General features: G+C 39.9%; 1 protein-coding gene across 1 annotated transcript in view; it reads left to right on the forward strand.

Moving 5' to 3' along the window:
* Window positions 1-27414, forward strand: part of LOC127570971 (ATP-dependent translocase ABCB1-like) — a 79114-nt gene that overhangs the window by 13890 nt on the left and 37810 nt on the right. Inside the window, 10 exon segments of the mRNA XM_052016939.1 lie at window positions 1527-1598; window positions 1601-1654; window positions 3417-3561; window positions 3564-3622; window positions 9875-10045; window positions 10694-10855; window positions 18240-18395; window positions 20773-20919; window positions 21076-21180; window positions 26187-26264. Of these exon segments, the coding sequence (XP_051872899.1) occupies window positions 1527-1598; window positions 1601-1654; window positions 3417-3561; window positions 3564-3622; window positions 9875-10045; window positions 10694-10855; window positions 18240-18395; window positions 20773-20919; window positions 21076-21180; window positions 26187-26264 (1149 nt within the window).

A 27414-nucleotide genomic window follows, 5' to 3' on the forward strand; every position in this document is an offset into this window, starting at 1 on the left:
TGATTCACACAAATGCAATTATAGTCAGAGATAGTGAATATAGGTAGAGTTTGAATTTTTTGAATCGAATCAATTAAAAGGGGCAGCACGGTAGTGCAGCGGTTAGCGTGACACTATTACAGCGCCAGCGATCAGGGTTCGATTCCCGTCGCTGTCTGAAAGGAGTTTGTACGTTCTCCCCATGTCTGCGTGGGTTTCCTCCAGGTGCTCCGGTTTCCTCCCACATTCCAAAGACGTACGGGTAGGTTAATTTGGGTTTAAAGTGGGCGGCACGGACTCGTTGGGCCAGTTACCATGCTGTAAATAATAAAAAAAAGAAAAGAGTAAAACAGTGCCTTCAAACCTTTTTTATTAAAAAAAAAATTTTCTCTGTTAAAGCTCTGTTCCAGCAAAATACCGACTGTGTAAAATGTGCATTTTCATTCCCTTTGCTTTAAAGAATGCTTTCAACTTGCTCATATAGACTACTGACCATCTGTTTATGGAATGTACCAATGAATGCATAATGGTAGTGAACATAACTCATGGTTGATGGAGCAGGAAGTGATCCCTAACCTCCTGTCTGCATCTGAGACCTGGAGGTAGATTAGTCAAATGTGTTTTGTGTCTTTACAAGCACTGAGTTGTATTTCAAGCAATTAACCCTTTTGCTTTAGATTCCTTGTATTTCAAAACTTTAACAATTCTCTCCAGTCACCTGAAAACAACGTAGAAGGAAGCTCAATGGCCTATCTAGTCCCATTAGTCCCCTTTCCCCTCTCCTTCCTTGTACCCCTGCAACTTTTTGTCTCTCCACACATGCACATTAACACCCTTTTTGATCATTTTGCCATTCACCTGCAGTGAGGGATAATTACAGTAGCCTATTAATTGGCATGTCTTAGGGACGTAGGAGGAAAGCAGAACACCCAAAGGAACCCCTGTAGTCACAGGGAGAATGTGCAGACACCACAGAGACAGCACCTGAGGTCAGGAACAAATCTGTTTATTTAGCTTATTTTGTTTCTTCCATTCCATATTTCAGAAAAAAAACAAATCAGGGACAAATTAAAAAAATCAGTTCCTGGAGCTGTGAGACAACAGCAATAACTGGTAGGCTTTCCACAAGCACCAGGAGAGTATTCCTTCTTTAATTGACACATATTTTTGTAAAATATTTACACTTGCTTTTATGTGGAGAAATTAGTTCAAGTCTGGTAGCTCTGCTGGTTGAGAATATGACAGCAGTTCCTGAAAATGTATAAATATTTGAAAATTCCATTCAACATCCATCCTTTTGATTGCAGAATGAAGTGTGTGCTGAGATATTACTATACCAGCTGGACCACACAGCCGCTTACTGTGCTTTGGTATTTTTTGCCAGCCTTTAATTAAAATTAAGGACAAGTTGAAGCAACTTTAGTTTGCAAGCTCAATTAATAACACATTAATATTATTGTGACTCCAGGAACAGCTTACAGCTAGTATCAATTAAAAAACCTTTACAAAACATCTTCAGACTACCTTTGCTCTAATTCTTTCTGTAGATTTTACAAGGCCTAAACATGAAGATTAACAGTGGGCAGACTTTAGCTTTGGTTGGAAGCAGTGGCTGTGGAAAAAAGCACCCACCATTCAGCTGCTACAGAGGTTTTATGATCCACAGCGAGGAACGGTGAGGATTTGCGCAGAATGCATTCTCTAAGTAACCTTGAACTGTGAAAACACATTTTAAATATAACCTGAAACACATGAACAAAGTAATCCATCATGTTAAATTATTTTAAACTACCCTAACTTGTTACGTCTTCGTTGTAATTGTGACAGTCATTTACCTGGAAATTGAGTGAGGTAGTGGTGCCTTCCTTCATCCAATGTTTTTGAAAATCAATGTTTCTTAAAGTAGACAACAATTGTATGTTTTTACAAGTTGAGTCACACCATTATGGATGTTGGACCAGGTGTTTCCTGTTGTGACATGCCCTGGTACAAATGAGCAATTTTCTCCATTGCACAAGCATGTACTGACATTACTTGTAATGCAACATAATTTGAGTGCATTGACCTGAGAACTTAGTTTCACATTGATCCAAAATACACCTGTCATTGATTGTTGTTTGTCCTACAGCTTAATTATTAAATTTGTATTACATATGAAATTAAGAGGGTAATATGTCCTTCCATAAACAGAAATGGAGGCTGGCTTTATGTAGGGCAGCGTAGCTTTAACTGGTGCTAATGTTCACAGTCAGACCCTCAGCTGAATGCAAAATGCATTATAAGGGAAACTAACGTTCATTAATTTTCAGCTTTGGGATATCCAAAACTGGGATATCCAAAACTGCGATCTAACAAGGCACATTATATTGGGGTTGCTCTATAACTTAAAAGCATGATTTGCATTTAGTCAAAATAAAAGTAAGAGCGAAATGTAAATTGGATCCCAAATTTCTACAACCTGTTTTACACTATAATGCAAAGTAAGGATTTGTTCCTGTTTAACAAAGTGCGGTTTCTAATTGAAGTCTTCCCCAGTTGTGAAAATGAGATTGAGATAAAAGCTATCACCACAATCACAAACCAACAAGAAAAGTAAGCCAAATATGCAAATCCCATCTATTTACTTATAAAATGGTGAATTACAATGGTGAAAACTTGTGGCTAATCAATTGCTATTACTTTCATATTTTATTTCTTTCCTTACTTCAAGGGTTTGTGCAGTAAACAGCCATGGTTAAAACTGACACAATTAACAGGTTGCCTTGCAAACTTCAAACCACTCAAAAAATAGAATAATTCAGAATCCAAGTAGCTGTGTATATTGTAACTTTAGCTGCACAGTATGCACAAGTGGCAACATTATTTCCAAGTCACGTCCTAATCCTGCTCCAAAGCACTGTTTGCGCTAACTTCTTAGGAGTGTAAGCTGAATGGTACATGAAAACAGGTCTGAGATGCACAGAAGAACAGATTTCTTTCTTGGTGACCAGTGTATCCAGAGAGCAAATCCAACAGTTATAGAGGCTCAGTCGCTAAGTATTTTCAAGACAAATTAATAGATTTTTGGATATGGGGTTAGAACAGGAAAGTGAAGATGAGGTAAAAGATCTGCCAGGATTGTACTGAATAGTGGAGCAGGTGCAATTGCCTGAAAGACTTTCTCTTTCTTCTATTTCTTATGATTTTAATTTGCAAACTGCAGTCTAATTCAAGTATTACTGAATATTCCCTCTTCTTCAGTCACCTGTCAAATGCAGGCAATTTAGGAAAGCCACAAATTTATAAGATATTGTGATAAAGGTTTTCAATGTGTTGACATGCTCATAAATTTGCTTTCAAGTGAATTGAAAGATATCTACTTTAGACCTGTACCTAATTAATCTTTTGATACAAGAAAGCAAAATAATTATTTTGTACAACACCTTGTTATTTGCCAGATTACAGTTGATGGCCATGATATACGGTTACTAAATATCAGACATATACGAAAATACATTGGTGTGGTCAGCCAAGAGCCTATACTTTTTGCCACAACAATTGCTGAAAACATACGATTTGGACAAGAAGATGTTTCGGATGCAGAAATGAGAGGGCTGCAAAAGACGCAAATGCTTATGATTTTATTATGAACTTCCTGAGGTAAGTAAAATGCTTCAACCTTCAAACGGATATGTTCCATATCAAAAAGTGTGTGTGTTTCCTTGTCTTTTATATGTTGGGAATAGTATGAAGTGTGGAGAAAGTCATCTTGATTGCTGGCACTAAGTTTATGTGAGACTATCAGGCATTGGTTTCTGACTCCACCCTGCCTTTGTGTAAGATCATATGGTAAGTTTTTAATTGCCTTTTCTGCTCATGTCATGTGATGTAGCAGTGATTGATTTTGCTGAGCCTGCTGTTATCATTTCATTTCACCAGTGACAAATCATTATTTCAATCTGGAAAATCTTTTTCAGGGTAGCATAATAGTGGCAGATCTTTTTCCCTTTGAAAGTGGTAGAGAATCAGAGAATCATTTTACACTAATGGCGAAAACAGGAGCTAGATAGGTGTGGTTCCAGTAAAATGCCTCTGTTTCAAAGTTCAGCTTTAGCTGATAACCTTGGTCCTGACTGTTAATTACCATAATTTGAACTGCTTGGCTATCCTAGCAAAAACATTTGTTTATCATACAAGTGCTGATTAGACAGAAGTTTGTATCATGCAGTATGTTTGGCAGCCTCTCAGTGAAGGTGTGGAACTGGCACAGGGCAGCAAACTGCACATGGTGCACCAATTTGAGAAATGTTGCACAGTTCTTGGATGTGGCTCTGGAGTCCAGGTAATGGAGGTTCAGAAGAAGAACATCTTCGACCTGTAAAGTTGGAGTCGTGTTGGAGACTGCTGACATTAGTGGGGTGGTTGGGGGCTAGATGCTGGATTCCACCTCTTCTTCCCCTCCATCTCACCTACAGGAGATAAAAGGTTAAAAGGCCATAAAGCATGAATTATGAGCAGGAGTAGGCAATCTGGCTCTTTGAGCCTGCTCTTCCATTCATCAAAATCATCCCAAATGTTGTACCTTATTGCCATGTTCCTGCACTACCCTCATAACCCTATGTTTTCTGTTTTGAATGAACTCAGTGACTGAGGCTCCACAGCTCTAAGGGGTAGAGAATTTTAAAAATTTACCAGCTCCACATGAAGAAATTCCTCTTCATCTCGGTACTAAACAGCCTAAGCCTTATTCTGAGATTGTGATCTCTGTTTCTAGACTGCATAGACAGTCAAAGTGTTCCCCCACATCCACCCTGTAAGAAATTTGTAAGTTTCAATGAGATCACTTAAATACAGGCCTCATCTACCCATCCTCTCCCCTTATGGCAAACTCCCATCCCTGGAACCAGTCTAGTGAATCTCACAAGATCACAAGACAAGGGAGCAGAAGTAGGCCATTTGGCCCATCGAGTCTGCTCCAAGGAAAAGGGAAAAAAGAAAAAGAAATGAGAAATTTGGGGGGGGGGGGGCAGGTGAAAAAAAAAACACACTATTCTAACCCCAATATCCGGCCTTATCCCCATATCCCTTGATACCCCGACTATTTAGATATATGTCTATCTCTTCCTTAAACGCCTCCAATGATCTGGCCTCCACTGCTGTATCTGGCAAGGAATTCCACAGATTCACCACCCTCTGGCTGAAGAAATATCTCCTCATCTCCGTTTTAACCCTCTAATTCTAAGATTGTGCCCTCTGGTCCTGGACTCACCCACCAAGGGAAACAGCCTAGCCACATCTAGTCTGTGCAGTCCTTTCAACATTTTAAATGTCTCTGAGGTCCCCTCTCATTCTTCTGTACTCCAGTGAGTACAGTCCAAGAGCCGACAAACGTTCATCATAAGTAAGCCCTTGCACTCTGGGAATCATCCTCGTAAATCTCCTCTGAACCCTCTCCAACATCACATCTTTCCTAAGATATGGGGCCCAAAACTGTGCACAGTATTCCAAATGAGGCCTCACTAGTGCCCCGTAGAGTCTCATCAAACACTTCCCTACTTTTATACACTATACCTCTCGAAATGAATGCCAACATAGCACTCGCTTTCTTTACCACCGATCCAACCTGGTGGTTAACCTTTAAGGTATCCTGCACGAGTACCCCCAAGTCCCTTTGTACTTCTGTACTTTGAATTTTCTCTCCTTCTAGATAATAATCTGCCCATTTATTTCTGTTTCCGAAGTGTACAACTGCACATTTCTCAACATTGAATCTCATCTGCCATTTCCTTGCTCATTCTCCTAAACTATCTAGGTCTCTCTGCAACCTTCCTGTCTCCTCAATACTCCCTACTCCTCCACCTATCTTGGTGTCATCCTCAAACTTAGCCATGAAACCATTTACTCCATCATCCAAATCGTGAATGTACAAGGTAAAAAGAAGCTGCCCCAACACTGACCCCTACGGAACACCACTAGTAACTGGTAGCCAACCAGAACAAGGTCCATTTATTCCCAACCTTTGTTTCCTGCCAACCAGCCAATGCTCCACCCATTCTGTTATCCTACCTGTAATTCCATGACCTCTCATCTTATTAATCAGTCTCTTATGCGGCACCTTGTCGAAGGCCTTTTGAAAGTCTAAATACACAACATCTACCGCCTCTCCCTTATCCACCCTACCTGTGATTTCTTCAAAAAACTCCAATAGGTTGGTCAGGCAGGATCTTCCCTTCACAGAACCATGTTGGCTAGGACCTATCTTGCCTTGCACCTCTAGGTATTCCATAACCCCATCCTTGAGGATCAATTCCAATAACTTTTCCACCACAGACGTCAGACGAATAGGTCTGTAATTTCCTTTATGCTGCCTGCCACCTTTCTTATACAGCGGAACTACATTTGTGACCCTCCAGTCACCAGGAACCATGCCGGAGTCTATCGATTCCTGGAAAATTATCACCAATGCCTCCGCTATCTCTAAAGCCACCTCCTTCAGAACCCGGGGATGCACCTCATCCGGTCTTTAGTCCATTTAGCTTCCCTCGCACCTTCTCTCTAGTAATCTTAACTGAACTCAGTTCCATTCCGTGAGACCCCTGACTAACCAGTATATTGCTGATGTCCTCCACAGTGAAGACTGATGCAAAGTACTCATTTAATTCTTCTGCCATCTCTTTATCATCCATTATAATCTCTCCTGCACCATTATCAATTGGTCCTATATCAACCGGTGTCTGTCTTTTACTCCTTATATATTTAAAAAAACTCTTAGTATCCTTTCGAATGTTGTCTGCCAACTTCCTTTCATAATTCATCTTTTCTTTCCTAACGACCTTCTTAGTTTCTTTCTGCAGGTTTTTAAAAGTTTCCCAGTCTTCTGTTTTCCCACTAATTTTTGCTTCCTTGTATGCCCTCCCTTTTGCTTTTATTTTAGCCTTCACCTCTCTCATTATCCACATTTGTGCCTTTTTTCCATTCAAAACCTTCTTGTTTCTTGGAATATATCTATCCTGCATTTTCCTTATTTCTTGTAGAAATTCCTTCCATTTCTGCTCCACCGTCCCTCCAGCTAGCTTACTCTTCCAATCAATTTGGGCCAACTCCTCTCTCATACCACTGTAATTTCCTTTGTTCCACTGAAATATCGATACACCAGTTATCAGCTTCTCCTTCTCAAATTTGAAACCGAACTCAATCATATTGTGATCACTAGTTCTCAATGGTTCCTTTACCTTTAGTTCCCTAATCACCTCCAGTTCTTTACACAGCACCCAATCCAAAACAGCCGATCCCCTGGTGGGTTCATCAACAAGTTGCTCCAAAAAACCGTCCCGTAGACATTCCACAAACTCACTCTCCTGAGTTCTACTGCCTTGCTGGATTTCCCAGTCCACCTTCATATTAAAATCCCCATAATCATCTTCACATTGTCACTCTGGCACACTTTTTCTATTTCAAACTGCAACTTATCGTCCACTTCCTGACTGCTATTAGGGGGCCTATATATAACTGCTACTATTGTCCTTTTACCCTTGCTATTTCTTAGCTCCACCCATAAGGATTCCACCTCTTCTGACCCAATGTCCTTCCTTTCTATTGATTTTATATCACTACTAACCATCATGGCCACACCTCCCCCTCTGCCTACCCGCCTATCCTTCCTATACACTGTGTACCCCTGGACATTCAGTTCCCAATCACATCCGTCATAAAGCCATGACTCGGTGATTGCCACAATGTCGTATTTATTAACCTGTAGTTGTGCCACTAGGTCATCTACTTTATTCCTAATGCTACGTGCATTTAAATATAGTACATTTAGTCCAGTATCTGCTATTGATTTTGTTTTACTTCTATTGTTCAGCAAATTATCCTGACTTTTCACCTGCCTGTCCTTCTTACCATCCTCACTACACCCTATCTTAGACATGTTTCTATATACCTCACCCTCTATCCTAACATCCTGATTTGTTGTACTTCTATTGTTCAGCAAATTATCCTGACTTCTCACCTGCCTGTCCTTCTTGCCATCCTCACTGCACACTGTTTTGGACTTGTTTCTATAAACTTCCTCCCTTACCCTAACATTTTGTATCCTAACATCCTGTATCCTAACATCCTGGTTTCCACCCCCCCGCCAGATTAGTTTAAATCCTCCCCAACAGCTAAATTAAACATTCCCGCCAGGATATTGGACCCTTTGGAGTTTAGGTGCAACCCATCCTTAACGAATAGATCATGCCTCCCCCAAAAAAGGTCCCAATGATCCAGTGCACTCCCTCTACAGCAGGTACATCTTTTCTTAGGTAAGGAGAATAAAACAGAACACAATCCTCCAGTTGCGGTCTCACTAAGGCTCTGCATCATTGCAGTACAACATTTTTATCGCTGTTGTCAGAGATCCTCTCACAATAAAAGCTCACATACCATTTGTCTAAAGTGTTTGGTGCATCTGCATGCTGGCTCTCAGTGACTTGTGTATACAAGTGCACCCCCAGTCCCTTTAGACATCAACATTACCAATTCTCTCGTCATTTAACAAACACTCTGCTGTTTTGAATGACCTCAGATTTTTCTACATTATATTCCACTGCCAGGTTTTTGCTTCTCTATATTCTCTTGAAGCGTCTTTACATCCTCCTTGCTACTCATAATCTCATCTAGTTTAGTATCTTGCACAGACCTGGAAACATGACACTTGGTCCCTTCAGCCAAATCACTGATATAGATTGAGGCCCAAGCACCAATACCCATGGTCCCTGGAAGTCGCAGCCTGCCACATTGAGAAAGGTAAAGTGATGAGGATTTTGTTAGCTTTGTATCCTGCAACTTGTTACCTAAATCAAAGGAGAATCTTTGCTAGAGGCCTATGATCAAGCAGTCCCTTTTCTACTGGCATTAACCATAAGTTGTTTACTAAAGAGGATGTAGCAGCACAGGATTCACATGTGTTAAGTGAAGTCCTTGGAAAATACCTGGAATAAATATTACTCCGAAAGCTGAGGTGTTCCAAAAAGCCAATATATCCTCTTTACCATCTTAATAACAATTACCATGAAAGCATGATTTTAAGTGGTGAAGGTAAATGCCAGGAAAAATTTCCAGTCCTTCCCATCCAACTGGTGCAGGAGCTGATCTGGGCCAACTATTCACCAATGATGTGGTCATTTCCTCCTCCAAGAATTCCAGCAAACTCAGACAGAGAAGCCACAAGTGTAGGGGAAGTCCTGCTCCACCAGTGGTGTGCTTATCTTGTGTTTTCAAAATGAAGATATATGTTTAATAGTAAACTTCAACCTTGTATTGAGACTTGAAAATATTGAGATTTTCCCAGGGGAAAAGTGCTGAGAAAATGTAAAGGAAAATGTTGTGGACCACATGAGAAGTGAAGGTAGGCAATGACCAGAGAAGTTGATGAAGGAGAATGTGGAAGATAGTGATTTTTGATATTTCCCTAACCTTGGGTCTGCAGGGTGAATTACAATAAAACCTTTGAGAATTGTACATTCCTATCCTTGATAAAAAATATATGTATGGAATCAACAGTTGTTATTTAGGAATAACCATTTTCATTCCCTGATCTTGGACATCCGCAGTGCATCCCATGAATGGTCATAAGGACAGACAATTAAACAAGATGCTCCCTTGACCTTACCAGCCAGGGGCACTGGCTAGTTGTTCTTCCTGCTGGGAAGTACTCACTTTCCACACGGCATATCCTTTTGATAATATGACTGAACTGAGGAACCTAATGAGAAGTATTTGTGGGTTGCACCCAAATCTTTTTTTTCTTGTCTTCTTGCCAGGGTATCTAGATGACATTTCTGTCCTTAAGTGGTCATTTGCATGAAGCACAGATTTTGATATTGAAGTTTTATGCAGTGAAGAACCTTTTATATTCTGTGCTTTATTGCAGAAATTCAACACCCTTGTTGGGCTAAGAGGTTCACAACTAAGTGGAGGACAAAAACAAAGGATTGCAATTGCTCGGGCTCTGGTGCGTAACCCTAAGATCCTCTTGTTAGATGAAGCCACTTCAGCCTTGGATACGGAGAGTGAAGCTGTGGTTCAAGCTGCATTAGATAAGGTACAGGTACATTTTAGTTAAACATAGTAGCTGTACTTATTAAGCGAAAGAAAGAAAAACATTTTTAACTGAGTTCAATAGTTTTTGTCAATTAATATTTATTCTGGTGCTTACAGTTGTGAGAAATACCTGGTGTTCTGCAGCAAAAATCATGAGATTTTACTACTGAACATATTGAAAACTTGTAAACAAAAAAAGTGCAAGAAAGGAGAAACAGTTGGTCCATTGAGCATCTCCAGAAATAGCTCACATGGTGTTCTCTAGATTTCCCTCTCTCCCAAACACCATCATATAATCTCCAGGGAGAGACATAAAAGGCATTTGTACTCTGTTTTGTACAGAATGTTGGCTGACACTCAGCAGAACATCCCATGAAAATTCATTCCGTATGTTTCTTTTATTTCCTCTCAGAATGTGGTTAATATAGGCAAGGACCCATTTTTCTGTCACCCACAAAATCAAATGCACTCAGCTTTTCTGATTGCCTGCTGCAGTTGTGGAAACACCAGAAAAAATAGTGCAGAAACAATTGATTATAATGTGTTTTGCATGAATTAATATTTTAAATCAAATTATGAATAACTGTTTAAACAAAAAAAAATGAAAAGCTTGTAATTGTCACCATGATTGCTTTTCTAACTTCCACAGGCAAGTAAAGGACGTACTACGATCATCATTGCCCACCGCCTGTCCACAATTAGGACTGCAGATGTGATAGCAAGCTTTCATAATGGAGTTTTAGTGGAACAGGGTACACATGCAGAACTGATGCAAAATAAAGGAATTTACCAATCACTCGTAGCAGCACAGGTACTATCTCCTTTGACAAAATGTTATGCAGTGAATGTAACTCAAGAAAGCAAGTACCGGCATATATTTACGACAATGCCCTTTTCCAGAGCCACATGTAGTAAGAGACCCTTATGCACAGGAAATGGATCACTGGCAAATTGTGTATAAAATACTACCACCAACAAGAATATGCTCCTTCCCCACAACATAATATCAATTTAATTTAACTAGAAATTATGGGAAAAATTTGCTGCAGTATGTCAAATGGAGGGATATTAGAATAGTCACTGGATTGCTGCTGTGTAAGTCAAGCAATACTGCAACACAACAGCGTTAGTTGAATAGAATATGATTTATGATTTATTTGTGCAGTATCCCATCAATGTTAATCTTGAATGGAAGATCACCACACTTAGTCATGTACAACATCAGCTCAGTATATAGCAACATACACTATAAATAACTACTTAATGTTATATCAGTATATCAACAGGAATGCACAGGAAGACTTCAGTGTGCTTGAGAAACAAAGGACTGCAGATGATGGAATCTAGATGAAAATCACTATGATGCTGGAGGAACTCTGCAGGCCAGGCAGCATCTGTAGAGAAAAGCAGGTAGTCAACGTTTCAGGTCAGGACCCTTCTTCAGGACTAAAGATAGAAAAAGGAGGAGCCCAATATATGGGAGGGAAAAGCAGAGCAGTGATAGGTGGCCAAAATTCTCCCACTTTAAGTAATCCTCAAACTCCTTCCCTACACCCATGTCCAACCATGCTTCTTCTTTTCTTCCCTTTTCTCTTTCTTCTATACCCCTTTTTATTCTCTCCTTACCATTGATCCATCCCCCTGTGGATCTGCTGTCCTTTCTTACCCCATACCTGCCTATCACTATCTCTTACCTGCATCTACCTATCACCACCTATTGCCCACCCCACCTCCCCTCTTTTGTCCACCTATCACTGCTCTGCTTTTCCTTCCTATGTATTGAGCTTCCCCTTTTCCTATCTTCAGTCCTGAAGAAGGGTCCTGACCTGAAACGTTGACTGCCTGCTTTTCTCCACAGATGCTGCCTGGCCTGTTGAGTTCCTCCAGCATCATAGTGTTTTCCTTCAGTGTGCTTTGTGTGTTGCAATGTCTCTGTGGCATGTATTACATTGTACAGCCCTGATTTTCCTCAGATGGTAAATTTGGTGATGCATATTCCAAATCTACCCATCCAGCAAATTGATCTCACTATTGGCTTCTTGCTGCAAAAACTCTTGGTTGTCTGATGTGAATAATTTACAGTGAAACAGACGCTCATTGCCAATTTAGAAGGAAGAACTAACACTACATTTGTCATCAATTGCAACACACAGAAAGCTGGAGCAACTCAGCCAGTCAGGCAGCATCTGTGGAAGGAAATGGACAGTTGATGTTCAGTCCTGATGAAGGGTCTCGACCTGAAACGTCAACTGTCTATTTCCCTCCACAGATGCTGCCTGACCCGCTGTTCCTCCAGCTTTTTGTGTGTTGCACCAGATTTTCAGCATCTGCAGTCTCTTGTGTCTCCAGTTTATCATCAATTGCCTTGGGAAGATTTAAGTGAACGGAAAAGGAAATTGCTATTTTATTAGAAGCTTGTGGTAAAACTAATGTCTTCCTAAAATAATCATGCACCATCACAAATTATGAAAAATAACTAGACTATATTAGCAAACTGATTGATTAAATAAATGGGCAAAACCTATTTTCTTCCTATATTTTAGCAGATGACAGATTCATAAAATGGAAAATTTGAACTAGCTTTGATGGAGGCAAAGTTAGCTTATTAGTGCCCATATTGTAGATTTTATGTGGCCATACAAACACAAGGTCTGAAATGCTCCTGATGGGGAATGACCAGGAATATGCACCAATAACGACTGTAAGTGTGCAGGTCAGGCAGATCATGACACAAGTTGGCGTGCAACTTTTATTCATATCACCACTGTCATCTTCCAACTGCACATTGCAATTAGGCTTGCACAGTTAAGTGCATTAAATATAATGAAGGAACCCAGATGGGATCGTGAGCTACTTACAGGTGAGTTGCTGGATTATTCCTACCAGCTGCTTCTGCATTTGTACATATAATTGGAGCTTGGATCTTTACTTGGCTAAGAGTTCAGTGCACAGGGTGTGGCTTTGTTGATATGAAAGTACTTTATGGTTCATTTAAAAGCTTCTGCTGAAAAAATTTGTTTCCACATATGGTTGGTCTTTGAATTAAATAGGACCAAAAGGGAGAGCAGGGACCACGCAGTGAAGGTTAACCTTCTGGATGAGGGAGCTGTTAGAGAGGGGAAGAGCACACAGCAGGAAGGATCTTCTGGGAGCAATTCTCTTGCCTCAAATCCAGCAATAACCAATGCAAGAGACATCTCTGCTTCCCAAAAATGGTTATGATTGAAATCTACTAACTACCACAGCCACAACTGCATTCTCAAAGTAGGGAAAGGCAGGATTGCCTACAGCTGCCCAGATTGACAGCTGCAAGTGTGTGCAAGATCTCCATTGTGAAGACAAGGTTTGTGAAATTACTGAGAGTGTGAGGGGGAGAGGAAGCATATAAATTGAAATGTTGAGTACTAATGGATAAGGGGTTTTGGTAGGTGGGCGAGGGGGGGATTCGGTGCTGATGGGTTGTACAGTGGAGGAGGCCAGTAGTGCAGTTGGTAAGATATGTCATTTGAAGGTAGAAATATTCCACATTACTGCACGTGTCTGATTATCATAGTCTTCCTGTACTTCATCAAGGTCTTGGTGCAACACACAGAATTGATTTCTACTGATATTTCTGTTTAATGCCCTCTTAAGTATTTACCTGAAAGTCCATCTGTCCCTCAAGAACAACCCCTGAAGATGAAGTATCTCTTTTCTTCTCCATGTTCTCTACAAAGGCTTACAATGTGTTGTCAGAAGAGATTGGTGCTGACTCTCAAAGTATCATAGCCAGATCCATTTGTCAAAAAACTTTGGTGATGCTGGAGGAACTCAGCAGGCCAGGCAGCATCTGTGGAGAAAAGCAGGTGGTCAATGTTTTGGGTCAGGATCCTTCTTAAGGACCATTCTTGTGTCCTGAAGAAGGGTCCTGACCTGAAACATTGATCGCCTGCTTTTCTCCATGAATGCTGCCTGGCCTGCTGAGTTCCTCCAGCATCATTGTGTCTTTCATCTAGATTCCAGCATCTGCAGTCATTTGTTTCTCTGTCAAAAAACTTATTTCATTTCTTGCATCTGTAGGCCCTCTCCCCTTTAGGAAACACAGGTTCTCTTGTAGTGTCAGAAGCCTCTCATGTGATCAGATGCCACTGATGAACAATGTAGATATGTTAGTTGGAATGTGGAGAATGTTGGCTATACACATGGCAGTTAGTTTGAAGAGCAAGCAATGTGTGCTTATCACATTTTGTGGAACACAATCAATGTTTGGGCATTGGATCATTTGAAGTGTTAGTCAATGCAATTGTCATAATTCCTAATTCTAGCACTTTCTGGAAAATGTAATGACCCCAAACATTTGCAAAGCTTTGATTCCTGGGGAAGGGTAGATATTTGGCTAAGAATCTACCACAAAGCTAAATGAATCATATTATTGTTATAAAATTATAACCCAAGCAATTCATTCAAAGAAAATGTATATTACCTAATGTCTGCTTCATTCCCTGGTAACTATTCCTCTACTTCTACTTGTAATATACTTTTGCTTTCTCTGTAACTGTAATACCATATTCTGCATTCTGTCATTGCCTTTCCCTTTGTACTATCTTGATGTACTTGCGTTTGGAATGATCTGTCTGGACGCCATACAAAACAAAGCTTTTCACTATATCTTGTGAAACAAAATAATTCTCAAAATATGAAGTATAAGGGGACCAATGCAAAGAAAGTTTAGAATAGCTAATAGGACACTTGAATATACCAGATCATTTAAAATCTTATGGGTTTTTATAAACATTATGAAATGTTTTTACAATATTAGAAGAGATTAAGACTGTAAGGGAGAGAGAGAAAAGTCTGGGATATAGAGGATGAAGGTCTGGCAAGATGTCTGGCTAGATTTTCCTGAGAAATACAAGCACTTCAATGTTGAACTGCTGGCATTTCCTGCATAAATGTCAGAAAATTCAATACTCTGTGTAAAGGTGGAAGGCCTAAACATCTTGCTTGGTACGAGATAAGATTTTTCCAAAAACGCTCCACTACTGGACTCCATATAAAATCCAGCTGAGAATTTTGATGACTGAATTTGTGGCAGGTTAGACCTGGCCCAGGTCCAGCCATTCTATTAATTGCAATGGTGAAAACAGCTGCAAGTTATCCATATGAGTACAAGGTAATATACATTTCTCTAATTAACTGAGTATACTGAAATGTTATTAATTGTTGCAACTGTTTTAAGAATTATAATTTTTAGTGTTTAATAATTTTAACATTTAGCAGTTCAAATGATATTTAAATTATTTTTAAATGTTTCTGAATTCCAGGGACTTCCAAAAACATTAAATCTTTTTTGGTAATTTTGATATCTGATAATTTTGGGGTAATGTTGCTTGCCTAGCCATCAAAGCTTTATTAGCATTTCTGTGGGCAAAGCTTTATTTGGTCCAAGCATGTGCTGGAAGTTTTGTCTAAAAGCCCCATGTGCACCACAAGTCCTTGCAGCTGAGGATGGAGATGGCTTTTGCAAGAAAGAAGTTGCTGGGAGAGCCCTCAGTTTAAGTGCAAGCTTGGCAGGAAGGTAAACCTTGAGTTCAGGCTACCTGTCATTTTCAGAGAACTCTAAGATAGCGGATAATGCAGGCAAATGGGACCAGCTTAGATGGGCATCTTGGTTGGGCCGAAGGGCCTGTTTCCATGCTGTATTACTCCATGACTCTAAGATTTTAAATAAATAGATGGCATCTGTTGTTAACATTGATGATGAAAAAAAGAACTTCAAGGAGTCTATTGGACAAATTCTTGGATGCAACTGTGTCTATGTTGTTCAGGCCTAGTATCTTTTTATTTCAGAGTTCAAATCATCCAACTTATATGAATTATGTCTGAACAGTCTATGATTAGTGATTGGTCAGCAATGTGTTCTGGATCCGAGAGGGAGAAATCCCATCATTCAGTTGCTTTACCACGATTTCTCTCTGATTCATCTCGGACTTGTATTAATTTGGCATCTCCATTCAGAGTCAGAAATTAACTTGAAATATACTATATATTGCTAAAATAGCAGTTTGTGTAAAGGGAGAATTAATACTGAGTTTAAACTGCAACCATTTGTGAGTTAAAAGCTTGCTCCTGCAGGAACATTATCAGTAAAGTGTTCACTTCACAGTATTATATGAATGAAGGAGAGACCTGCTTGTCTGTATCAGCATTTATTAACTTTTTCCTTAACAGTGCCTCAGTTAAAAGCTGGAAATTTTTGTGACCTGAAATCAAGCTATTAGTAATAAGTTAGCTGACAAATAAAACAAAACTAAAATTATACTGTCAAGAATCTTTGAAACTCCATTGTTGTCTGTGGGACCTCAAATGGGTTGCACCCATAATGTTGGAAATTGCTGTTCAAAGTGATCATTGGCAAACTCTGTATTACAATTTTCAGTTGGAGTCATAGAGCACTACAGCACAGAAACAGGCCCTTCAGCCCATCTAGTCCATGCTGGCCTGGTTTTCTGTCTAGTCTCATCTACCTGCACCCAGACCATAGCCCTCCATACCTCTCTCATCCATGCACCTATCCAAACTTATCTTAAGTGTTACAAATGAACCCGCATCCACCACTTTGGCTGGCAGCTCATTTCACACTCATACCATCCTCTGAGTGAAGTAGTTCCCCCTCAGATTCCCCTTAAATATTTCACCTTTCACCCTAAACCTATGACCTCTAGTTCTAGCGAGGGGAAAAGTCTGCATGTATTCACCCTATCTTTACCCCCTCATAATTTTGTGTACTTCTATAAGATCTCCCCTCATTCTCCTGTGCTCCAGGGAATAAAGCCCTAACCTATTTGACCTATCCCTGTAACTCAGGTCCTCAAGTCCTAGCATCATCCGTTTAAATATTCTCTGCACTCTTTCAAGCTTATTGATATCTTTCTTGTAGGTAGATGACCAGAACTGCACACAATACTCTAAATTTGGTTTCACCAATGTCTTATACAATTTCAACATAACATCCCAACTCCTGTACTCAATGCCCTGATTTATGAAGTCCAATGTGCCAAAAGCTCTTGTGACCCTATCTACCTGCGATGCCATTTTCAAGGAATTATGGATCTGTATTTCCAGGTCCCTTTGGTAGCGCACTGAGGCGTGCAGCAGAACATTCACTTTGTAAGTCTTACCCTGGTTTGTCCTACCAAAGTGCATCACCTCACACTTGTCGCCATTAAATTCCATCTGCCATTTTTCAGCCCACTTCCCCAGCTAGTCCAGATCACTTTGCAAGCTTTGATAGTCTTCCACACTGTCCACTACGCCCCCAATCTTGGTGTTATCCACAAATTTGCTGATGCAGTTTATTGCATTATCATCTAAATCATTAATATAGATGATAAACAACAATGGACCCAGCACTGATACCTGCGGCACACCACTAGTCACAGGCCTCCAATCAGAGAGAAAACCATCTACTACCACTCTCTGGCTTCTCCTGCTAAGCCAACGTTAAATCCAGTTAACCACTTCATCCTGAATACCAAGCGACTTAACCTTCTGGAGCAGCTTCCCATGGGGGACTTTGTCAAAGCCCTTGCTAAAGTCCATGTAGACAACGTCCACTGCCTTCCCTTCATCAACCTTCCTGGTAACCTCCTCAAAACTTTATTAATTGGTTAGACATGACCTGCCACGCACAAAGCCACATTGACTATCCCTAATCAGGCCCTGTCTATCCAAATACTTGAATATCTTGTCCCTCAGAATACCTTCCAATAATTTACTCATGACTGATGTCAAGCTCACTGGCCTATAATTTCCTGGCTTATTCTTAGCCTTTCTTAAACAACGGGACAACATTAGCTATCCTCTAGTCATCCAGCACCTCACCCGTGGCTAAGGACGTTTTAAATATCTCTTCCAGGGCCCCTGAAATTTATGCACTAGCCTCCCACAAGATCCTAGTTCCCTAGAAGTCAAAACTAATCTCGCCTTTTTCTTATTAAATGAAATATTTGCTATTGTTGCATACTACATTTCGAAAGAACCCTGCAGCTTGTAAAATTACAAAAGCAGGTACCTACAGTATATCATTGCAATGTGCCAGTGAAATTACTATTTGAATGCCTTCTGTACTGAAAAGAGGTATAACCCAGTTGTCAGTTAACAAGTTCATTATAATTAATTATAACAGTTTTGTTTTTAATTTGATATGTCTGAAGACATTGAAAAACACAGAGAAAAATGAAAAAGAAATAGAAAATGAAAGAGCAACAGATAAAAATGAATATTTTCCTCACGTGTGTACATTATCCAATTCATCAAGCACAAAGAATATATCTCATGATGAAACTGGATTGAAGGAAAATAAGACGGAGGTAATACAAATTTAAGCACAAATATTCTCCAAGTCATACAAAAGTACAATAATTATTTGATGGTGTTATTGATTGCTACTAATTCAATTTCATATTTATGAGTGATTTTTGGTTAGGTAGTTATGTAATATTTACAGTAGATTTTCATCAAGTTTAAAAGCCTGAATCACTGAGGTATCTATTCTCACCCCCGTGGTTTCTGTTTGCTCTTTATAAATTATACACTCTTTGCTCTTTTGGGCATAACTATCAAAACCAGAGATCTAATATTTCTACCCTCAACCCCCACCCCCACCTGGTGATAGAGACACTATGGTTTCACTGCTAGGAATTCCTTGGTAACCGCAAGAACAGGACATTCTGTTGATTACCAACAAGCTTTCAGGAGCTTTTCTTGGTAGCTCAATCCATTTTGGGGTCCATTAGTGGTTATAGAATTATAGACACATATAAGAATATAAGAAATAGAAGAAAGAGAAGGCAACCTGACCATTAGAGCCAGCTTTGCTATTTATCAAGATCATCAAGGTTCGGCTTGCCCATCTGGATTTAGTTGCATTGGAAAGGGTGCAAAGGAGATTCATCATAATGTTGTCCAGTGGATTGAATAGACTGGAACTGTATTATTTACATGTTAGGAGAATGGCAGGAGGTCTCATTGAAACATATAAAGTTCTGAAGGGCTTGACAGGCTAGATGCTGAGAAGACAGTCCAAACAGTGGAATATGGGATAGAGTCATAGATTTATACAGCATGGACACAGGCCTTTTGGCCCAACTTGTCCATGCCAACCAACTTGTGTACCTGAGCTAGTCCCATTTGCCTGCATTTGAGCCCTATCCCTCTAAACATTTGCAATCCATGTACCTGTTCAAATGTCTTTTGAACGTTGTAATTGTACCACTTTCTTTGGCCGTTCATTCCATATACCTATCACCCTTAATGTGAAAAGCTTGTCCCTCTCACCTTAACCCTCTAGTTTTAGACTTCCCTACCTTGGGAAAAGGACTGTGACCATCCACCTTATCTATGTCCTTCATGATTTTATATACCTTTTTAAGGTCACTCCTCAGCCTCCTATGCTCCAGAGTAAAAAGCCACAGGCTAACCAATTTCCACTTTTAACTCAAGCCCTCCAGTCCCAGTAACATGAATCTTTTCTGCACCCTTTCCAACTTAATGACATTCTTCCTATAGCAGGCCAACCAGAACTGCACACAATAGTCCAGGTGTGGGTCTTGTACAGCTCTTCTACTCAGTGAAGGCAAGCATGCCAAATGCCTTCTTCACCACCTTGTCTGCCCATGACACCACTTTCAGGGAACTACATACTTGTACCCTTAGGTCTCTCTGTTCTACAGCACTCTCCAGGGTGTTGCCATTTACTGGGTAAGTACCACCCTGGTTTAACTTAACAGAATGTAGCACATTGCACTTGTCTGAGTTAAATTCTATCTGTCATTCATTGGCCCGCTTTTCCATTTGATCTAGATCCTGTTATATTGGATTATCAGAATGTTCTGTATAAATACTGTATAATATTTATAATATTCATAATTTTCTGTATAAATCTGTATAAATACTGCATTTACAAGGTAAATGGCAGGATTCTGGGGAGTGTGGAGGAGCAGAGGGATCTGGGGGTTTATATCCACAGATCACTGAAAGTTGCCTCACAGGTGGATAGGGTTGATAAGAAAGCTTATGGGATGTTAGCTTTCTTAAGTCGTGGGATCGAGTTTAAGAGTCGCGAGATAATGATGCAGCTCTACAAAACTCTGGTTAGACCACACTTGGAGTACTGTGTCCAATTCTGGTCGCCTCATTATAGGAAGGATGTGGAAGCGTTGGAAAGGGTGCAGAGGAGATTTACCAGGATGCTGCCTGGATTAGAGAGTATGGATTATGAGGAGAGACTAAAGGAGCTAGGGCTTTACTCATTGGAGTGAAGGAGGATGAGGGGAGACATGATAGAGGTATACAAAATAATAAAGGGAATAGATAGAGTGGACAGCCAGCGCCTCTTTCCCAGGGCACCAATGCTCAATACAAGAGGAGATGGCTTTAAGGTAATGGGTGGGAAGTTCAAGGGAGATGTCAGAGGGAGGTTTTTCACCCAGAGAGTGGTTGGTGCATGGAATGCGCTGCCTGGGATGGTGCTGGAGGCTGATACGTTGGTCAATTTCAAGAGATTGTTCAATAAGCATATGGAGGAATTTAAAATAGAGGGATATGTAGGGGGAAGGGGTTAGTTTTAGGCATGGTTTAAAAGTCGGCACAACATGGTGGGCCGAAGGGCCTGTATTGTGCTGTATTGTTCTATGGTTCTAAATTAGATACATTAGATTGTCTTCTTATTGTCCCTATTCATTACAGGAAGTAAAGCTCCCATCATTTTCACTTCTAAAACTTTTCAAGCTGAATAAGTCAGATTGGCCAGCCATAGCTTTGGGAGTCCTAGCTGCAATTATCAATGGAGGAACTCACCCTGCCTTTTGCATTTTATTTGCAAAGATCATTAATGTAAGTATACAATACTTTTTATCAATTGTTCATCAATAGATTTCAATAGTAAATAACATCGCCTCAGTCCCTCAAGATATTTCTCCAATGCCTTGTTTGTCTTTTGCAGTACAACTTAATCTCTCAAAGTTAATTGATTTTGTTTCATTCTCCTAGGTCTTCACTCTGACTGACCCTAATGTGATCAGGCAACAAGCTGATTTTTATTCTATCCTGTTTTTTGTCATTGGTGTATTTTCCTTTGTTACATATTTCTTACAGGTAAGTATCTGACTCCACAGGTAATATAGTTAATAAAGCTTTTGGAGAAATGATGCTACATTTTTAAAGTAATTGTAATAACTGTGAAAATAATTTTGTACATACTTGTCCATAAGATAGCATTAGAAATGGATAATTGCCACACAGTGAAAGGTTTATTAGGTGTAATTTTCATTTGATATAAGATCGAGTAGGGTAACATAACCAAATGAGGGAAAAATTGAGACAGAACATTTTAAGGTTTATTTAAACAATGATGTTAGTCTCAGATAGTCCATAAAAAGAAAAAGAAGGGATGAAATAATTAGTTGATTGAAATATTTGAGTAATTGGCATATAATGCCCAATCCATTTGCATTCCAATCGCTTGGTGTCCATATGTGGTAAACTCTTCAAGTTAGTTGGGGTTAGTTTATGTTGCATATGCCTTACTGTACTCCAGGTGTTGCAAACCCTCTGTTACCTCTGAAGGCAACAGCAATGAATAAAAGCAGAAAGTGCAGGAAATACTCAGCAGATCAGGCCACATCTGTGGGAAGAGAAAAAGAGTCAACGTTTCAGGTCGGAGACTCTTCTCCAGTTCTGGCAAATGGTCTTCAATGTGAAATATCAATTCTATTTCTCTTCCCATCGACGTGGCCTGACCTGCTAAGTCTTTCCTGCACTTTCTGTTACTATGTTCCATTTCCAGTGTCGGTGGTTTTGTTTTGCTTGTCAGCAATGAATGGGTGACTTTGTGATGTGCAGATGCTTTTGATCAAATTTAACTCTGCCACCACCCACTTTTTCAAATGGATTGACACAGGTATTAAAATGCAGATGATCAGAATGGGCCAGGTGACGCTCAGCTCATCCCACACTTTGCAATCAACCGCCATACTAAAGATTTGCACCTGCATTCCTCCTAAGATCCTGCCTGTGTCACTGCAGTGATTATTCCATGAGGCAACAGGTGGTAGGAAGTAAGATCTCACTCACATACCACCTCGATGAGCTTCTGACAGCTCATGCTGTTGGAAGCCTCTTCCACAATCAGGAGCATTTAGAAACAGTTGAAAAAAAATTAAAATTCACCAAAAAATTATAAATTCCCAGAACAGGAATTAATTAAACACAGATTAATTAAAAACATTAATATTAATTCATATAAAGAGAAAATACTAAGCTTCAGTTTGTGAAGTGTCTCCAGACCCTTGGCTCAAGAAGTTATCTATTCCCCTGGTCTCAATGCTGAGTAGGAGAAGTCTGAAATGCATGACAGGTGTCCTGCAGATAGCTAGATGTTCTCCAGGGAACCACCCTCCAGCCATCAGTGCCATCCAGCCCGATATAAGACCATAAGATTTAGGCCATTCGGCCCATAGAGTCTGTTCCACCATTCAATCATGGCTGTTTTTTTTCTCAACCCCATTCTCCCACCTTCTCCCCATAATCCTTAACCCCTTACCAATCAAGATATACCCTGGGTGTTAAATACACCCAATAACTTGGCATCCACAGCCCTCCATGACAACACATTTCACAGATTTACCATCCTCTGGCTGAAGAAATTCATCCTGATCTCACATCTAAAGGGACAGCCCTTTATTCTGAGGCTGTGCCCTCAGATCCTAGATTCCTACTAATGGAAATGTCTTCTCCACATCCACTCTATCCACTCATTGTTGTCAGACATTTGTTTTCCAACTGCCAATGAGATAGGCATTCAACACAGTACAGGTTATGCAGCTGATGAAGCATTTTGTAACCTATTGTCCAACACGGTTGTTAATCTGAAGGCCAAAAACCTCTATGACTTCATATATTTTGTTCTGCCTAGTACTGCAGGCTCCACCAGCATCAAAAATCTAGGCTATTACTTAACCATTATTTTTGTATTATAAATGCAACATGAGGCCCTCTAGCCCAGAAATACTGGTAACACTTGATTGTCCACTATTCATACCTCAGCGAGATTAACCCTCCAGTTGTTCTGCATGGATTTACCCCACACCTATCAATCGATAGGAGGTTATAGCCTGAAAGTTACACCAGTCTCACAAAATCCACCAAACCAAAAACTGAAGAATTTCATGGACAAAATAAATCCAGGGTAAATTGAGTTACAGCAACTCTTCACTCTGGTTTAAAATATGTTATGATAGCAGAAGGACTCTACGTATCCTCTCTGATACCTACTTTCCTTATTCAGCACTAAACTTGTCTGGCTGAGGCAAAGCTAGCCAGGGTGCATTGAGCAGGACAATTCAGAACTCTTGCAAAAGTTTATTGAAACTAAGTGATGCTACAATTGATATAATGTAAAATACGAAAAATAATATAACATATATAGGCTACGAACCAAGTGCCTGGTAATTGGATGAGTACAGATATTTACTTGATGGGCTGAAGAGCCTCTGTGCTGGACTAAAAAAAAAATTACAAGAAACTACAAAAGTTGGGACAACATGTTTCAGCGCACAAGATGTTGGTGTTCTCTGCACCTGGAATGTTGTGCACAGTTCTGGTTGCTATACTATAGGAAGGATGTGATTAAGCTGGAGGGCAATGCAGAAAAGATTCACAAGGAGGTTGCCAAGATTGGAGAGCTCGAGCTGTAAGGAGAAACTGGATAGGCTGGGACTGTTTTCCATAGAGGAAAGGAGGTGGAGTGTGACTTTTGAGAGGTTTATAAAATCATGAGGGGCATAAATAATATGGATTTTCACAGACTTTTCCCAGGATAGGGGAGTCTAAAATTAGAAGGTAGGGGTTTTAAGGTGAGAGGGGAAAGATTGAAAGGGGACCTGAGGAGCAACTTCTTCACACTGAACAGGTGGGTATCTGGAACAAGCTGCCAATGGAAGTGGTAGAGGTGGGTACAATTACAATGTTTAAAAGGATAGGTACTTGGATGGAAAGGTTTAGAGGGATATGGGCAAACACAGGCAAATGGGAATAGCTCAGGAGGGCACCTTGGTCAGCGTGGATGAGTTGGCTGAGGGGCCTGTTTCCATGCTGTATAACTCTATGACTCTAAGAATTAAACATAAAGTTGTATTACACAACATAAGTAAGAAAAATTACAAACTATAATAAAATCTGAAGTACTGCTACAGCTTTGTATTCTGCAGTCTTACACAGCCTTTAATTCTTAACTGTAACATCATTTCCCCATATAACTAGCTCTGACTCTGATTCTGGATGGAGCACACCTTAGTATTTGCTCCTGTCTGGACAGATTGATGGGATCTGTTTGTTGTTTCTTTGCAAAACTGCCCAGTTTTCCCCCAGTTAACCCCCCATCCTTTCTATAATACAAAAGAATCACACTCATGGCAATTGACTCAAATCACTTCCTTCTGTGACCCGTTTATACTTTATAAGGCCCTGCATCTGAACCCTGCCAGTTCAATTAGTCATGTATCATTGATTTCACTGAAGAGTTGTGGGATTGGTGGGGGTGGTGTGTAGTTCTAAGCTTATTGGTACCTGGAGAATTTGTTCCTACTCTATAGACATCAGTAGACTGTGGAGAAAATGGATTATGTAAATTATGTCCTTGGGTTTATCTTGTTTATGAAAGAAATGAATGTTCTTGCAGCTTTCTTCAACTTGCAGCCAGTTCCTTTTCCATTTTGTTTTAAGAACAGCTTGTGATTTCTTATAGCTTGCTGCACAGAATTTTGATTAGTTTTTGATCTGGTACTTCTAGAAAGTACTGCCTTGTAGGAAAATTTTGGCTTTTTTGCAAAAAAAATCTACAGACAGGTCCGAACAAGCCAATCCTTTTCCTGAAGCTATTGATCTGACTTGCCAATTTCCCCTACCTACACTGTTGCAGCATGTCAGATGCTGTTCACCTTGGAAATGGGTAGGGCCAATGGTAGAGTGAGCTGCATGTAGGCAGTTAAAGATAACTGCTTGGGAGTAGACATTAGAGTTAGTTAAGGGTTAAAAGTTGTGTAAGATTACCAAAAGCTGTGGCAGTGCATGGTATTTTGTTACTGTTTATAGCATTTTTTATCATATCTTATATCGTATAATTCTTTTGTAGTATCTTGTTATATATTAATTGAACAGATTCAGGGTTGAAGATAGATAATAGGACTACCCACAGATCTTATTATGGGCTTAGTTCAAATTAATTAACATTGCATGTTTTTGCCAATTGCAACTGATTGGGGACTGTCAATTTGTCTTTTGAGCTTAATTTCCTTTAGATGTGCCCACAAAGTCATGGTTCAAAAGCCTATCATGTTTGTCTTTTAGCAATTTGAACATGTGAAAATGTGATGCTCTTGCTTAATAAGTGGGAGATGGTCAAATAAAATCACTAGTGTGGTAGCAAACAGAAGGCAATGCACTCAGAAACGGGGTAGGAGTCATGAGTCAAGAGAGAAACGTGGAAACAGCTCCAGTAAAATGTGCCAGATAAAGAATTCAGTTTAGGTTTCATATGTGAAATGGTCATATACAGAATAAAGATTTATCTTTGGTCACTTGCATTACACATCCAATAAGCTAGTGGGTGCATGCTGTATGCCTTTTCTGAAATTTGGTTCAAATGCTGACAGAACCGAATTTTGGAAGTGAAGCACAATATACAGTCATTTCTGTGTCTCACATTTAGCAGAAATGACAATGTACAGAGGACCCATGCATATAAGTCAAGAATGATAAAAATGAATGATGCTTTGCATTCTGTCCTTTATGGAACAGTCAATCTACATTAATTTAAATAAACACTGCTGGAAAATATAAAGTATTGGTGCCAATTCCAATTTGGGCAGTACTAAACAAAATATTGAAGATATGGGGCCCTGGCAATTCACACTCGCTTGGTAGCAACATACGTAGCTGATAAATGTTGCCTTTTAATGCAGAGCTTAAACAATGCCATATTTGCACATTAAACACTAACAACACAGCCCACTCCAGTTGTTTTATCAGTAAAGCATAGGATATCAAATTATCATTTTTCTGATAATTGAAATTATAAATTAAATTTGTATTGTTGTCTTCAGGGCTTTATGTTTGGGCGATCTGGGGAAACCCTCACAATGAAACTGAGACATATGGCATTCAAGGCAATGTTACGCCAGGTTGGTAAACATGATAAGTGCTCTTTTTGGCCTGGAATCTGACTAACTTGTAGTTGCAAAAGTAATGGCGTATCTGTAAAAAAATTATGTCCAGATGATGGTTCCTTACCTCCATCTCATGGTTGAGAAAGAAACTGCAATTACCACCCATTGGTGGGCACAGCCAGAGGAAATAAAAGAGGCAGAAGTTGTGGCTCATTATCATTAATGTGTTTACTATGGGTTCTTTACTTGTCTTTTTTTCCTAATCTTTGTAGGCTTGATTACTTTCAACAGTTTAATTTAGTTTGGGGAGCTTTCAAAATCATTGTTTAAATCAATATCTTTGAAGTCATATGTAGAATGACTTTAAGTATCCATTAAAAATAGAAGCCATATAGCATGGAAACAGGCCCTTCAGCCCATAATGTCTATCTGCACAAATCCCATTTTCCAACACTCATGCCACAGCCTTCCAAGACATGATGTTTCATGTGTTCAGCTAAAAACTTCTTAAATGTTGTACGAAGACCTGCCTCCATGGACCTCTCAGGTAGTGCATTTCAGATTTCACCCATTCTTCCTTAAGTCTCCTCTAAATCTCCAAACTTAAACTTCTGCTCTCTGGTTATAGACCCCTCTGCTCACGGGAAAAGTTTCTCCCTGTCTATCGTCTCTATGCCCCTCGTAATTTTGTATACCTCAGTCAGGTCCCCCTCAGCCTTTTCCGCACGAAGGAAAATATACCCAGCCTCTCCAGTCTTGCCTCATACTTAAATGCTCCATCTGGTGCAATCACATCTTTCCCAAAGTGTGGTGGCCAGAAAAGCACATAGCTGTGGTCTAACTGATGTTTTATATATTTGTATCACAACCTCCTTGCTCTTCTATTCTGAGCCCCAGCAAATAAAGCCAAGTATTCTGTATGTCTTCTTAATCACTTATTTACCTGTGCTACCACCTTCAGGGATCATTGGACATGTACACCAAGGACCCTTTATCCCTCCCCTCCCTCTTACCTTTTTATACTGGCCATCTTCCTCCAAAACTTTCAGTATTGTTGCAGGGTCCCGACCCAAAACATTGACTATTCCTTTGCCTACACAGATGCTGCTCAACCTAGTTTGTTTTTTGGTCCAGATTCCAGCATCTGCAGTCTCTTGTTCCTCAA

Source organism: Pristis pectinata, chromosome 5, assembly GCF_009764475.1.
Source record: "Pristis pectinata isolate sPriPec2 chromosome 5, sPriPec2.1.pri, whole genome shotgun sequence".
Taxonomy (NCBI): Eukaryota; Metazoa; Chordata; class Chondrichthyes; order Rhinopristiformes; family Pristidae; genus Pristis; species Pristis pectinata.